This window comes from Lygodium microphyllum, chromosome 14 (assembly GCF_053477565.2).
Source record: "Lygodium microphyllum isolate KBCC chromosome 14, Lygodium_microphyllum_v1.1.10, whole genome shotgun sequence".
Lineage (NCBI taxonomy): Eukaryota > Viridiplantae > Streptophyta > Polypodiopsida > Schizaeales > Lygodiaceae > Lygodium > Lygodium microphyllum.
Window position 1 is genome coordinate 36209850 of NC_141148.1, and position 14035 is coordinate 36223884.

Genomic DNA, 14035 nt, shown 5'->3' on the forward strand with positions numbered 1-14035 from the left:
CTCTACATAATCTTCTTGCTTCTCTTATTCTTCTTCCCATTCATGGTAAGAGAGTTGAGTTTGAGGTTGTGTGTGAGGTAGTGAGATTGCAAGAGATCGAGGGATCTAGTGAGGTGAAGCTCTTCTCCATCTTCTTTCTTTTCTTCTTCTTCTTCTTCTTCTTCTTCTTCTTCTTCTTCTTCTTCTTCTTCTTCTTCTTCTTCTTCTTCTCTCATAATTGGTGTATTTGGTGGTGAATTGGAAGGAATGATAATATTGGATTGTGTTTCTTGAGTAATGAAACCATCTTCGAGCCTTTAAGCCATTGTACTTCAATGTGGGAAGGGAATTTGGTGAGTTCACTACACCTCGAAGCTAATTGAGTGTTCTTACTTTTTGGGGTAGAGAGGATGATGCATGATTAGTTAGAGCAGAGTATTGAGAAGACAAGGTGGGAGATTATTGCCAAAACAAGTTGTATCTTTTGAAAGAATAGAAGTTCATCCAATGTCTTTATTTTGTTGTGTTTAGCCCAACATCTTATGAGATAAGGCTACCTAGAGCCTTATCAAAAGAAAAATGTTTTGTTCAAAGGTTTTTATATTTCATAATACAATAGAATGTACAATAGTAAGAATCCAAAAAATCTATTTGATTTCATTGAGTGTTGCCATTATATCAAGGATGGATAGCCTATCATGCATTGTATTGCCATATCTTCTAGATGTGTCTTTGGTGATGTGATATTTTAGATATTGGGAGAGAGATATATGCATGTCATCTCTTTTATAAGTGCGAGTCATAGTGAAATCCAAGTATATATGGTTTTCTACTAATCTACTAGGCTTATATTGACCCTTGCCCTATTGTTTTAGCAAGTCAGTACATTCAAATTCAACCAATTGGCCAACCCATAAAAAATGTCTAAACCATGTGCATTGCCCAAGACAAGATTATGTCTCTTGTACTCAACAAATTGGTCAAATCTACCTTATCTTGGGTCATGTGAGGCAAACCCACCTCATTTGCTGAAAGTTTTTTACTTATAGCATCATCTATTGTGTAGACTATTTGTGTGACTTGTTCAAGTGCATTAAATCCCTTGCTAGTAAAATGTATCCTAGTATAATGTGCTTTGCAATAGTAGTTATGTCAATGTTTGTTAACATTTATGTTTTCTTTGTTCATTTTGAAGATAAATCCCTTGGAAGACACACAAACTAAGTGTGTTGGGTTCAACTCCCCTTGAATTTGTATGATAATCGTTTCTTTTCTTTTCAGTGTAGTCTGAGTTAAAATAAACGAGAACTCTTCTTCATTATTACTTTTTTTGAAAATTTCTAAAAGTTTGATAGAATGTAAGTGTAACATGTCCCCTTAGTATCATCCAGGACACGTCTTAGCAGTCCATCGGAAAGGATGTCTAGAAAGCTCCGCCCGGCACTCCCATGGAATGTTACGGGATTTGCGATCTAGGTCTTCTCGCGTCTACCACGTAGCGGAAGTATTTTGGCCGTTCCCACTTAGGATCGACCGGAATTAGGGTTTTCCTGACTGGTCATTAACTAACAGCAACTAGCATCGGACCCAAGCGAACTACTTTACGCAGAAACGCCAGGTCCGAAGCGGATTCATGTTGCACTTGGTTCAAGGAGAATGGGAAACGAGAGGGATGCAAAGCTCAACCTCTCTGCCATAAGGCATAATCCCATTCCGTTCCCCTAAAACAGCGTAAATTGGGTAAGACATAACTCTAGGTCATTGCATCCGTTATTCGTTTTCTTTGACGATCATCCTACTGTTCTTTGAGAAAAGTTCCAGGCTAACCGGGACCACCCAACCGTAGGACGGACCCATGGCCCATCCTCCGCACTTTCCTCGGTTTGTTTTTAGTTATGTAATTATCTAACACATTGATTTGACATATAACAATCAGCTTCTTTAATTAAACCATTAAGCACTGGTTCCTTCACGTAATCTTATCACGTGACATAGAAAAACAATATCAAGCAAGTTCTTTATTAACATTTCATCATTTTATGTTTGAAATACAATGGGTTCCGCCAGTAGGCTTGTCCATAATCTGCTCGAAGGCTATCCAGTAATCCGCAGGGATCACTATTCCAAGCTTCCGCCCGTAAACTAGTATGCGGGCCTCGAGATCCAATCCTGAGTCACGTTAGCCTCTTGTGCAGGACCCGGAAGGCGAGGGATTTACGGCCAAAGCCCCCCTGGCACCCAAGCGTCCTCCTGCTCCAAGTAGAGCTCAACGGAGAGACCTCTCGCGGCGAGTTCGGTCCATGTTCCCGGCGCGGTCAACAACCCCCTTGGTTAGGGTTAGGCAGGCAATCGGGGGTAACTGAAACTGCCTCTCCCTTCAGGCCTTTAACCTGAAGTATAGGTATTCATTTAATTTGTAATTCATAATTCAAACAAAGCTCTAAAATCTCTAGCAAGCACAAACATTTCCATTAATTAACCGTGTTGTTTGGCAAACTGCTAAGGAAGTGTTCTTTCCTTTTGAGTGTATTCGCACTCGTTCCCAAGGTGTCTTGTAAATTGGCAAGATCCTTTACATTCCGGTGTAAGGCGTACCTTATTAACCCAACTTGGTCAACCCTAAAGTTCCTTAGATACTCTAGTTTTCGGTTTACAATTTTCCTTATTTAGAAGGATATCCAAAAATACGTCCTTTTGCAAGATAACTTGCGTAGGGATATGCCATCCTTGTTGAGGGTATTTACCCTTTCTCCTTGTGAATCAATCACAAGACTAAATGATTTCGTACTTGCTGCGCAAGTCCTGCGATGGAATAATCCGTTTTAGATCCTTTAAGCTGACCTATACCGGACCTAGGTCTCTTTTTTAAGAACCTCAGGGACATACCCTAGTTCTTTATCTTTACTAATTTATTGACCCTACAATAAGGAAAGTAGTCAAGTGCTTAAGGTATAAACGTTTCTTTGGTTTTTAAATCATTTCCAAAGCCTATTTTTTTCGGGCATGGTATTTCTAAGTTTAGATTGGTTTGGTTATCTTTCGGAAGGTAATATTGATCACCTCGTCACGGTTTTGTTATCCTTGTGACAATTGATTTTTCAGTCGGTACAATTCAATTTAATCATCCTTTTTTTCCTTGCAGACAAACTCATGCAATTAACAATCATTTCCCTTGCTAAGATGTGCAATTAGCAATAATGACTTCCTAGTAATTTGAGCAACGAAGAGAACCTTTCATGAATTTAATCATTTACAATGATTCGTTGCAAAAAGGAATAGGACTAATGGTGCAAGATACAATTTCTATACCTTCAGGATTTATTTGAAATATACTACTATAGTAAATAGATAATCTTGCTCGTAATTTATAATGCATGATGCTATTCGAAGGAAACTATGTTCTATACATTATCATTCATTCAATTAAGCTAAACTCCTTTATTACTAATAACTCGGACAAATATATCCTATCCCTAACAATTTCTCTTTGCATGATTGACTTAAAACCGAATTAAAGCCAAGAAGAAAAACCTGGTTTTGGGGTGAGATATCCACATGGATACTGGGAGATTAACCTCCCGCAGCTACTCCTTGGACTTTCTTAGGCGGCATCGTAGTTCGAATGTGAAGGTAGCTTTTACTCCTTCTTCTGGATTTCCATCGTCTCTCTTTCGAGGCAAGGTGTTGTTAAAACGGTTGATCACGAGAAGGAATGATAGGACCTTTAGATTCTTAGATTCTTCGGAGAGGGAAAGATTTACAAAGCCTATGAAGGCCCTATAGGGTCTATACTTGGCAAAAAGTTTATGGGTGAGTGTGGTTTTGCAACCACATGAACCCTTGGAGAGCTTTGGGCTTGGGGTAAAAGGTATAGAAGGAAATTACTCTCTTTCCTTGCACTTTCTCTACTTTTTTCTTCTCCTTCCCTACTCCTCCTCCTTCACTCCTCTTTTTTCCTTCTTTTTTTACCCTTCTTCCTCCCTCTATTCCTTCTTTCTTACCTTCTTTATCTTCTTCCACCTTATTCCTCTCTACTCCTCACGGAACAACAATCGGGGCCCATGATGATGGTTTGAATTGGGGTCCAGGGGGGAAAAGATGAAGGTAATACAAGGGGTTTATAGGTTAGCACAGGGAGTGAAAGGGTCTTTAAGAAGATAAACCCGGGAGAGGAAAATTTGAAGGTATAGGAAGGGGGCTTAAATGATTGTTGTAAGAAATTTTTGTGCGGGAAACCTCCAAGGGAAGGGGGGCTTGGAAGAGCCCTTAGAAGCTTTTAGGGGCGTGGAGTACCTACGTGGACGTAGACCAATCGATTTGCAACTTGGTGGCGCCTGACGATGGCAACAGTGGCTCAGTCTCTTCAGGCGACAGCTTCTCCAATCAGTGGTAGCTGGTGCAGCCCGACACTCAACGGCCTCCAGCTCTGACTAAGCATGGTGCGCAGATCGGTCGCAGATAGCTCACGTAGTGAATCCCTGAAGGTCCCCAAGAACAATGAACTCTACCTTTTTGCACAAAAAACAATGTAAAAACATGCACGACAAGAGGCAAGAGACAAATTGGGTTCAATCTCCCCCATGCCTTGTGTGAGCGCTTCACAAAGCATGTATTTAATGTATATTTCCAATCTTCATGCTCAATAATAGCCCAATTACAAAAATATGACAAGCTTTTAGCTTTTGAGTTTGCTTTCTACAAAAATAGGAAAATAAAGCTAATGGACAGTGCCCATAGAGTCTGGCACGCCCAATCTTAATGTCCAAATAGAAATAACATATCCGTGCGCATAGGCGCATACAAAATAATAATCCATAATCAATGTCTCAATAGACATAACAAAATATAGGCGTGGCACCTATCAAAATATAGTCCAAAGATCGAATACTCGCTAAACTCCAATGCTTTCCTCCGCCACTGCTGCTATCTCTACACATCAACTGAAGCATTCACAATCGTTAGTAAAATAATACAATTAAACCGACAAAAGTGAATACCTAGCAGTCTTCAGCTACATAAATAAATCAACTGGTTAGAAATAAATCCTAACCTTAATTTATTACGAGTGCGCACTCTAAACTCATAAACGTTTATTAATTTAATATGCATTTTGCGGAATCACCCGCTATGGAATCACCCATGTACACACTAAATTAATAAAACGCCCGAAAAGGACAGGCGTCCCCATCAACTTCTCGCACAAAGAATCCTCTTTGTGTATGAGCCCCGGTCATCTAAGTTTACGGAATCCACCGTAAAACCTCACGGAATCCACCGTGGCACGGAATCCACCGTGGAATATGCCTCCTGGCATCATATCCCCGGGGTGGGATAGCAATTGACCTCAATTGCTATTAGCTCAATGTGGAGCTAACAGAGTGGGGAAAGCATTTAAGTCTCTAGCGTGCATTCATTGTGCTTCCTCTACAGGATGGTTCTTAAATTTTACTAGATATCTAGAATACCTTCGGCCAGTTCTAGTGGTCATGTAGTCAGTGTCTATGATGGCTTCTGGTTCAAGTATTTCAGTTTCTTCTTCTAGTAAAGGTGGATTTTCATAAATAGGGTGGATAGGTAATTGGCCTCTAAATGGTCTCAATAAACTAATGTGAAATGTATTATGAAATTTCCAATGAGATGGCAATTCTAACTTGAATGCATTATCATTGATCTTATGAATGATTCTAAATGGTCCATAAAATCTAGGAGCTAATTTGACAACTGGATGTCTATCTACACTTTGTAATCTACGTTTTTCTATTCTAAGCCAAACATAATCATCAACTTTGAAATTCATGGCTTGTCTTTTCTTGTTGGCTTGTTTGGTATATGATTGTTGGGCTTTAGCAATCATATCCTTAACCTCATCAAAAATACTGTTATGCATAGTAGCAATATCATCAGCACTCTGAATTCTATTAGACAAAGATGCAACAGGTGTAGATAATCTATATCCATAAATGACTTCAAAAGGTGCTTTCTTTGTAGATGTGTGCGGTGTATTGTTATATGCAAACTGTAATAAATGTAAATGAGTATCCCATGTCTGAGGTTTAGAGATAGTGTATGCACGTAAAAGATCTAAAATAGTGCTATTTGTGGCTTCTGTTTGTCCATTTGTTTCTGGATGAAATGCAGATGAGAAATCAATCTTTGTGCCTAGATTTGCAAACAGTGTAATCCAAAAATTATTACAAAATCTAGAATCACGATCTGAAATAATCACTTTTGGTAATCCATGGTTAGTAAAAACAGTTTTCAAAAATAACTGTGCTGCTTGTGATGCTGTTAAAGTTTTCTTACATGCAATGAAATATGCTTGCTTACTAAATCTATCTACAATTGTCCAAATCATGTCATGGTTAGATTTAGTATTTGGTAAACCAGTAATGAAATCCATAGATATATGTTCCCAAGGTTTAGATGAAATAGATAAAGGCATTAATAATCCATACTGTTTACCATGATGTCTCTTTATTCTTTGACAAATCAAACATTCAGAAACGAAATTAGATACATCTGCATCCATATGTGGCCAATAAAAATCTTCAGTTAACATGCGTAATGTAGATATGATACCTCTATGACCTTGATATGGGGGACAATGAATTTCATTCAAAACAAAAGATTGGAATGGAATAGTAACACACAGTCTCTTTTCAAAGAACATAAATCCATCATTATATGACAATGAATCAACAGGAATGAAATTATTTTGAACTAATTTTTGCCAATCAGAATGAAAAGTAATATCATGGTGATATGTATCTTTCATAGCAATCAAAGAATCAAAAGATATGATAGAAATATTATGAATTGCAGGTCTTCTACTCAATGCATCAGCAACTACATTTTCTTTTCCAGGTTGGTATTGAATGATAGGATGAAAACTTTGAATGAAGGAAGCCCATTTAATATGACGGTCAGAAATTTGGGGTTGGCTAAGTAGATGTCTAATGCTTTGCTGGTCAGTCTTTATCATGAATTCTGAACCCATTAAATAGTGCTTCCATTGTTTTAATGCTTGTATAACTGCTAATAGTTCTTTGTCATAAGTGGAATATTTGAGTTCAGAGGGTTTCAGCTTAGAACTAGAATATGCTATTGGATGGTTGTCTTGCATTAGTACAGCTCCTATTCCTGATCCGCTAGCATCGGTCACAACTAGAAAGAATGGTCTGTTAAAGTCAGGCAATTGTAGAACAGGGGCATTGGTTAATGCATGTTTAAGTAAGTCAAAGGATTTCTGCTGAGTTTCAGTCCATTGATAAACAATTCCTTTCTTAAGAAGTTTGGTTAATGGTAAAGCAAGTAATGAAAAATTACGTACAAACTTCCTATAGAAACTAGCAAGACCAAGGAATGAGCATAATTCATGTACATTTTTAGGAACAGGCCAATGCAATATTGCATCAATTTTCTTAGGATCAACTTTAATTCCTTCTTTTGATACAATATGACCTAAATATTCTATTTCTGTCGTAAAGAATTCACTCTTTTCAGGATTTGCAAACAATTGATTTTCTTTCAGTAATTGAAAAACTAATGATAAATGCTGATAATGCTCTTTTTCACTTTGACTGAACACCAAAATATCATCAAAGAAAACAATCACACAATACTGATATTTCAGAAAGATACGGTTCATCATTCTACTGAAAGTAGCAGGTGCATTAGTTAATCCGAATGGCATGACTAAGAATTCGTAATGGCCAAATTGTGTTCTGAATGCAGTCTTAAATATGTCAGTTCTATCTAGCCTCACCTGATGATATCCAGACTTAAGGTCAATTTTACTAAATATAGAAGATCCTTGCAGTTTGTCCATAAGGTCATCAACTCTAGGTATAGGATACCTATTCTTTACAGTGATCTTATTTAATGCTCAGTAGTCAATACACATACGATAGGTATTATTATTTTTCTTGACTAAGAGCACAGGTGCACCGAATGGGGAACTGCTAGGTCGAATTAAGCCTCTATTTAGTAATTCTTCAACTTGACTCTGGATTTCTTTTTGCTCTATTTGATTGTGCCTATATGGTGCTTTGCAAGGTGGTTGTGTGCCAGGAATTAAATCAATCTTATGGTCTTCTGGTCATGAAGGTGGTAAACCTGGTGGTAGGTCTTCTGCAAAACAGTCCTTAAAATATGCAAGAAATTCCTTATGCCTAGGGTGCATATGATTTTCCTTTGCGTGCAATTCATTCACCCAAATGAGATATGATTTAGTATTCTTGCGTAATGCACGTTTTGCTTGAGTATGCGAAAGCAGTGGAAAAATATGAGATGCATGCATACCATATAATGTAATAGATTTTCCTTGAAAATTAATATTCATTGTGTGCGTAGAATAATCTATATTTGGATTATGCTGGTGTCTCCATGGCATTCCTAGAATAATGTCGCTTGACTGTAATGGGACAACTAAGAAATTTCTTCTTTCAATATATGAACCAATTTGAATTTCTAAATCTTGAACTTCTTGTGTGCCATTGTACCTAGTGCCTAAAAATGCAGCTTTTATGCGATAATGCGTAGGTACAGTATGCAATTTTAATTCCTTTACCAATTTTGCTGAAATAAAGTCATGGGTACTACCGTCATCATGCAATATAGTTCTTTCTTTTCCATGCACCATACATTTCATAGTTAACAATGAATGTGGAGTAGGCATACCTGGTAAAGTGTCGGAAGTAGTAGTAGTATCATCCTCATCTTCAATAAAATCTGGCATATCCTCATGCTCGTCTTCGTCCATGGCTCCAAGATAGTTGATATGTGCTGGTGGCTTCTTTGAATGACAATTTGCTGCGAGATGCCCTGGCTGGTGACACTTGTAGCATACTATTGGCTTGGCTTTGGTTACATTATTTGCAATGGCTGGAAGTCTGGGTACATTTGGATTTGCTTGTGGAATAGGCTTTGGATTTGGATTGGCAGTGGATGGTAATGCAGGTGGTTTAGCCCAATTCTTGCGGAAAGATGGTGATGAGAAACGACCTGGATTAAACCTTCTAAAATTGGAATTGAATTGTTTAGATCCATAATTACCGTTGGCTTGGAATTGATGTGGTCGTCTATCTCTTCCGCGTAACTTATCTTCAGTGTCATGAGCTAGTGAGATGGCGTCTTCAAGGGTAGCAGGCTTGAACATGTTCACTTCAGCGTAGTAATGTCCAAGAAGTCCAGACATATACTTCCGCTTATGCGTCGTCTCTGGTACGTCTTCAAGCATGCGTAGCTGTAGGAGTGCATTCCAAAAACGCTCTGTATACTGTGGAATAGGCTCACGATCTCGTTGTTGAAGTAAATCCCATTGCTTGATAGCCTTCTCATGAAATTGCGGTGGAAGGAAATTTTGCATGAACTTCTTCTTGAAATCTTCCCAAGTAGCAGGACATTCTATGCTCTTGCGGACTACAGTCCACCAAAGTGATGCTCTGTCTATCAGATGATTAGTAACACACTTGATTTTATCTTTTTCGGGATAAGTTTCCTCATGGAAATAGTCATCAAACTGGCTAATGAATGATAAAACAGTCTTTCCTTCTCGTATGCCATTGAAAGTGCGAAACTTGAAACTTCGTTTACTTATCTTGGATTCCTTGCGAATGGTTTGTGCTTCAAGAGTGGCGTCGATGGTACGTCGAATCAAATCTTCAGCTTGTGGTTCCTCTTTGTCGGTGGACGCTCTTTGAAGTTTTGTCAATTGCGCTTGCAATGCTTGCCTAGCCCTTCGCTCTTCTTCCAATTGTAACATGATTAGATCCAGCTTTTGTTCCATGGTAGGCTCAGGTAGGTCGTCTTCAGTCATAGGATCATCCATATGTGGGGTAGTTATCCTGTAAAACCCAATAAACCTTTCTCACTCAAAATCAGGTTAGTGGGATGAGCGTAGCTCAAATTCGGGGTTACAAGGCTATCTATTTTTGGGTATTTCTTTGTCTATTTTCAAAAAATCTGCAATATTTCTGCATTCGTTTGCTGAAAGTACTTCAATGAACTTGTAGATAGGTAGAACAGCTTGCTGCGAACAACTTTCCAGTTCAGAGTTTTTGCATAGGAACAAGTCTTCTAGGAGTTTTAAGCACTAGTCAGTTCTGATTTAGTCTGACTTGCAGAGTTACAGACTTAGCAGACTTGCAGAGTTGTTGACTTGCTGAACTTAGGCCGACTTGCAGAACTTACAGGACTTGATTTCAATTGACTTGCTGAACTTGACTTCAGAAGTGCGGGACCTGGAGTATATCAACTTATGTGTCTTGTCAGACTTGTAGAGAGCTTAATAACTTAAGGTTAAGTGATTAAGCTTAAGCTTTAATAAGCTTAATGGAGGACTAGCAAGCGGCGTCAAATTTTCGTGGGGGAGGGGGGCCGTTTTTTGGCCGCGCGGAAAATTCGGAGGCCTCTTCTGATACGCCGAGGTGAGATTTTGAAGCCCTAAGCTTCCTTTAAGCTTATAAAGCTTTATAATTAAGCTTTTGATTAAGAAGATTAAGAATTTTTCTCACTGTTTTTCACGACTTGTATGTGAGGATGTAGGAGTGGTCCTCCGCCTGCAGAGCCTGGTCCTTCGCGATCTGACAGTGGAAACAGGGGTTCTTGATCGCCAGAAGTCTGCCTGTATCGACGGTTCGCGACGAGATTGACTGTAGAGCCCGTTTGTTCCTGGAGCTCCGCCTTCGCCCGAGATTGGTAGCGATTGGAAGCTCTTGATCTCTGCTCCGCTCTGATACCACTGGTGCGCAGATCGGTCGTAGATAGCTCACGTAGTGAATCCCTGAAGGTCCCTAAGAACAATGAACTCTATCTTTTTGCACAAAAAACAATGTAAAAACATGCACGACAAGAGGCAAGAGACAAATTGGGTTCAATCTCCCCCATGCCTTGTGTGAGCGCTTCACAAAGCATGTATTTAATGTATATTTCCAATCTTCATGCTCAATAATAGCCCAATTACAAAAATATGACAAGCTTTTAGCTTTTGAGTTTGCTTTCTACAAAAATAGGAAAATAAAGCTAATGGACGGTGCCCATAGAGTCTGGCACGCCCAATCTCAATGTCCAAATAGAAATAACATATCCGTGCGCATAGGCGCATACAAAATAATAATCCATAATCAATGTCTCAATAGACATAACAAAATATAGGCGTGGCGCCTATCAAAATATAGTCCAAAGATCGAATACTCGCTAAACTCCAATGCTTTCCTCCGCCACTGCTGCTATCTCTACACATCAACTGAAGCATTCACAATCGTTAGTAAAATAATACAATTAAACCGACAAAAGTGAATACCTAGCAGTCTTCAGCTACATAAATAAATCAACTGGTTAGAAATAAATCCTAACCTTAATTTATTACGAGTGCGCACTCTAAACTCATAAACGTTTATTAATTTAATATGCATTTTGCGGAATCACCCACTATGGAATCACCCATGTACACACTAAATTAATAAAACGCCCGAAAAGGACAGGCGTCCCCATCAACTTCTCGCACAAAGAATCCTCTTTGTGTATGAGCCCCGGCCATCTAAGTTTACGGAATCCACCGTAAAACCTCACGGAATCCACCGTGGAATATGCCTCCTGGCATCAAAGCATGGCCTGGCGTAGTCATTTCTTTCTGTCGCCTTCCCACCCCTTCCTTGGCCTGGCAGCACCCTGGCTTCCTCCTTTTCTCAAACGACAGCTCCCGATTATCACCGCCTCCTTCCTCCTCCACAACTACGGCCCTCTCCTCTTTATATAGGGGAGGGGAGGGAATCCTCCCCCCCCTTGCCTGTCAGTAAGCATGGAGAGGGCCCTGAGTAAGCTCCAGCGAGGAGCTTGCTACCCCCCCCCCCCCCATTCCAAATCGATACACGTAGCTTTCGCAACGTCCAGCACAGCACATGCGCCGCCATGAGAGCGGAAACAAAATTTCCCTTTAATTTATTTAATATATTACAGTAAGGACAACTAAACATTAAATACTTCACTTGAATTAGCAAGGGACATGGTCCTCATTGCAATAATTAGAAGGCCCAAATGAACTTAAGAGTATTATATTTGCAATACTTTAGTGTGATTTTTGGTTTTTCTTAATAAGTAAACTTTTACTTTTAGATATTAATGGTATCAACTTAGTGGCCACATGCTTTTTCATGTTTATTTTATTATAATATTTATCATTGTTAGGTTTGGATAGTTGACCCCCCCAAACATATTTATGTTAATTTTTAAATAGTTAGCATGCCAAAAAAAATCAAACAAAATACATGCATATGTGTAAAAATGGAGAGAGAGAGAGTGTGTGTGTGTAAAATGTCTCATGTGCTTGAATGAGGAGTGGGAGAGCAATTATAATCTGATTGGCACCAGAAAGCCGAAATGGCCATGTGCTTCCTTTGCAATGCCACATGCAGTGGTGCAAAGTTGCCGTGAATCGACCTAAGAGTGCCTTCTCACGGCCCTGTTTCAAATGGATGGGAAGTGTTAGCAGGGCAGATATAGAACATATCCGTCATGCTCTTCTTTAAGCTTGAGTGTACTCTACGATCGACCTTTGACATCCAATATTTTTTGCTTGCACGAGAACATTCATCCACAAACTCTGCTGGTGGTGGACATGTAGTTTCAAGCTCACCGTGTGAAACCCCTTTAACATGGCCTACGAGAGTATACACATGATGCACACATTGGGATGTTCTAACCGCACATTCGGTCGAGTTTCAGAAATAACAACAATAATAACATTTATCGGTCCTCTCTTATCAGACTGCTAGTTGGGAGTCGGCGCGACTCAGGATGGCGCTGGCCCTGTCTGTAACATCACCCGCTTCATCTCTGTTGGCTCGCAGCTCCCCCTATTCGTCCTCCATCTCCCATTTTGGCTTCTCCCAAGCCCGGCCTCCCCCCCATCGCCTGCCCTGCAGCTCCTACAAGGTGGAGATCGAGCACAAGGGCAGCATCCATGTCCTGGAGGTAGAGGAAGATGAGTCCGTGCTCGACAAGGCGATTGATGCTGGCCTCGATGTGCCTTACGACTGCCGGCTTGGGGTCTGCATGACCTGCCCCGCGAAGCTGGTCTCCGGATCCGTGGACCAGTCCGGTGGCATGCTTAGTGACGACGTTGTCGAGAAGGGGTATGCACTGCTGTGCGTCGCGAACCCCAAATCAGATTGCAGGATTCAGACAATTCCGGAAGAGGAGCTTCTGGCTTTGCAGCTGGTCACTGCACAGCATTGAGGTCCCTTCCGAGAGAGTACAGCCGGGTCAGCCATACTGGTGCAGCATCTCGAGCTGTCTTACGCACCCCGTGACTAGAAGAGAGAGGGAAGTTCTTTATCGCCCTTGTAATAGAGGGAAGTTCTTTATTGCCCTTGTAATGTGTACAGCAGGACAGAGATGTTGCTGTCTGCACAGTGTATGTTTGGCACAATTAATTCCTGCAGCTGCATATCTCTGTTGTGCACACTTGCTCATGGTTTTCGAGACATCTGTGTCTTTAATGTCCTATCCGTTGCAAAGTTACTCTATTGTTAGGTTAGTGTATCAATGTCTAGGTTACTTCTTTCGAGTCACACACCCACCTTCCTTTTGGATATGTCTTAAGTTTGACAGAATCTTCACCTGAAAGTGTGTTTGTTTGATATATCACAAGATATTTTCCAATGTGGCGGCTATCTTTTTTTGTTTTTCCTCATGATACTGCAGTAGTTCACTATGCGAGAATTATAGAGGGAAATTTTCGAAAGCTTCTTGTGTATCTTTCTGATTCATATTTGTTATCCTTTGACCATATTTTACCATATTTTGTTTGTTTGTGAGGCCTACTCCCTTGACCTCACAGCTTGTATCACTTTTGTTCAGGTTTGATGCAAAATCGGTATTTAGTGTTTGATGTACATGTCCACATACTCTTGCTCACAATTTTACTCAAAGTGTACAGGACTTTGTGAAATTATTCTTTTATAGTTACAGTAAAAAGTTCAGTGCAAAACGTCAAGGCTTGCAAAGGGAAAAATATACAAATGACAACAAGATAACTGTGCGCATGGCTGGCCAC

General features: G+C 39.9%; 1 protein-coding gene across 1 annotated transcript; it reads left to right on the forward strand.

Moving 5' to 3' along the window:
- The first annotated feature begins 12694 nt into the window (after window positions 1–12694).
- FDC1 (2Fe-2S ferredoxin-like superfamily protein) lies at window positions 12695–13778 on the forward strand. The gene has a single exon (XM_087692660.1). The coding sequence runs from the start codon at window positions 12775–12777 to the stop codon at window positions 13213–13215; it is 441 nt and encodes a 146-aa protein (XP_087548786.1). The 5' UTR covers window positions 12695–12774; the 3' UTR covers window positions 13216–13778.
- Window positions 13779–14035: the final 257 nt, after the last annotated feature.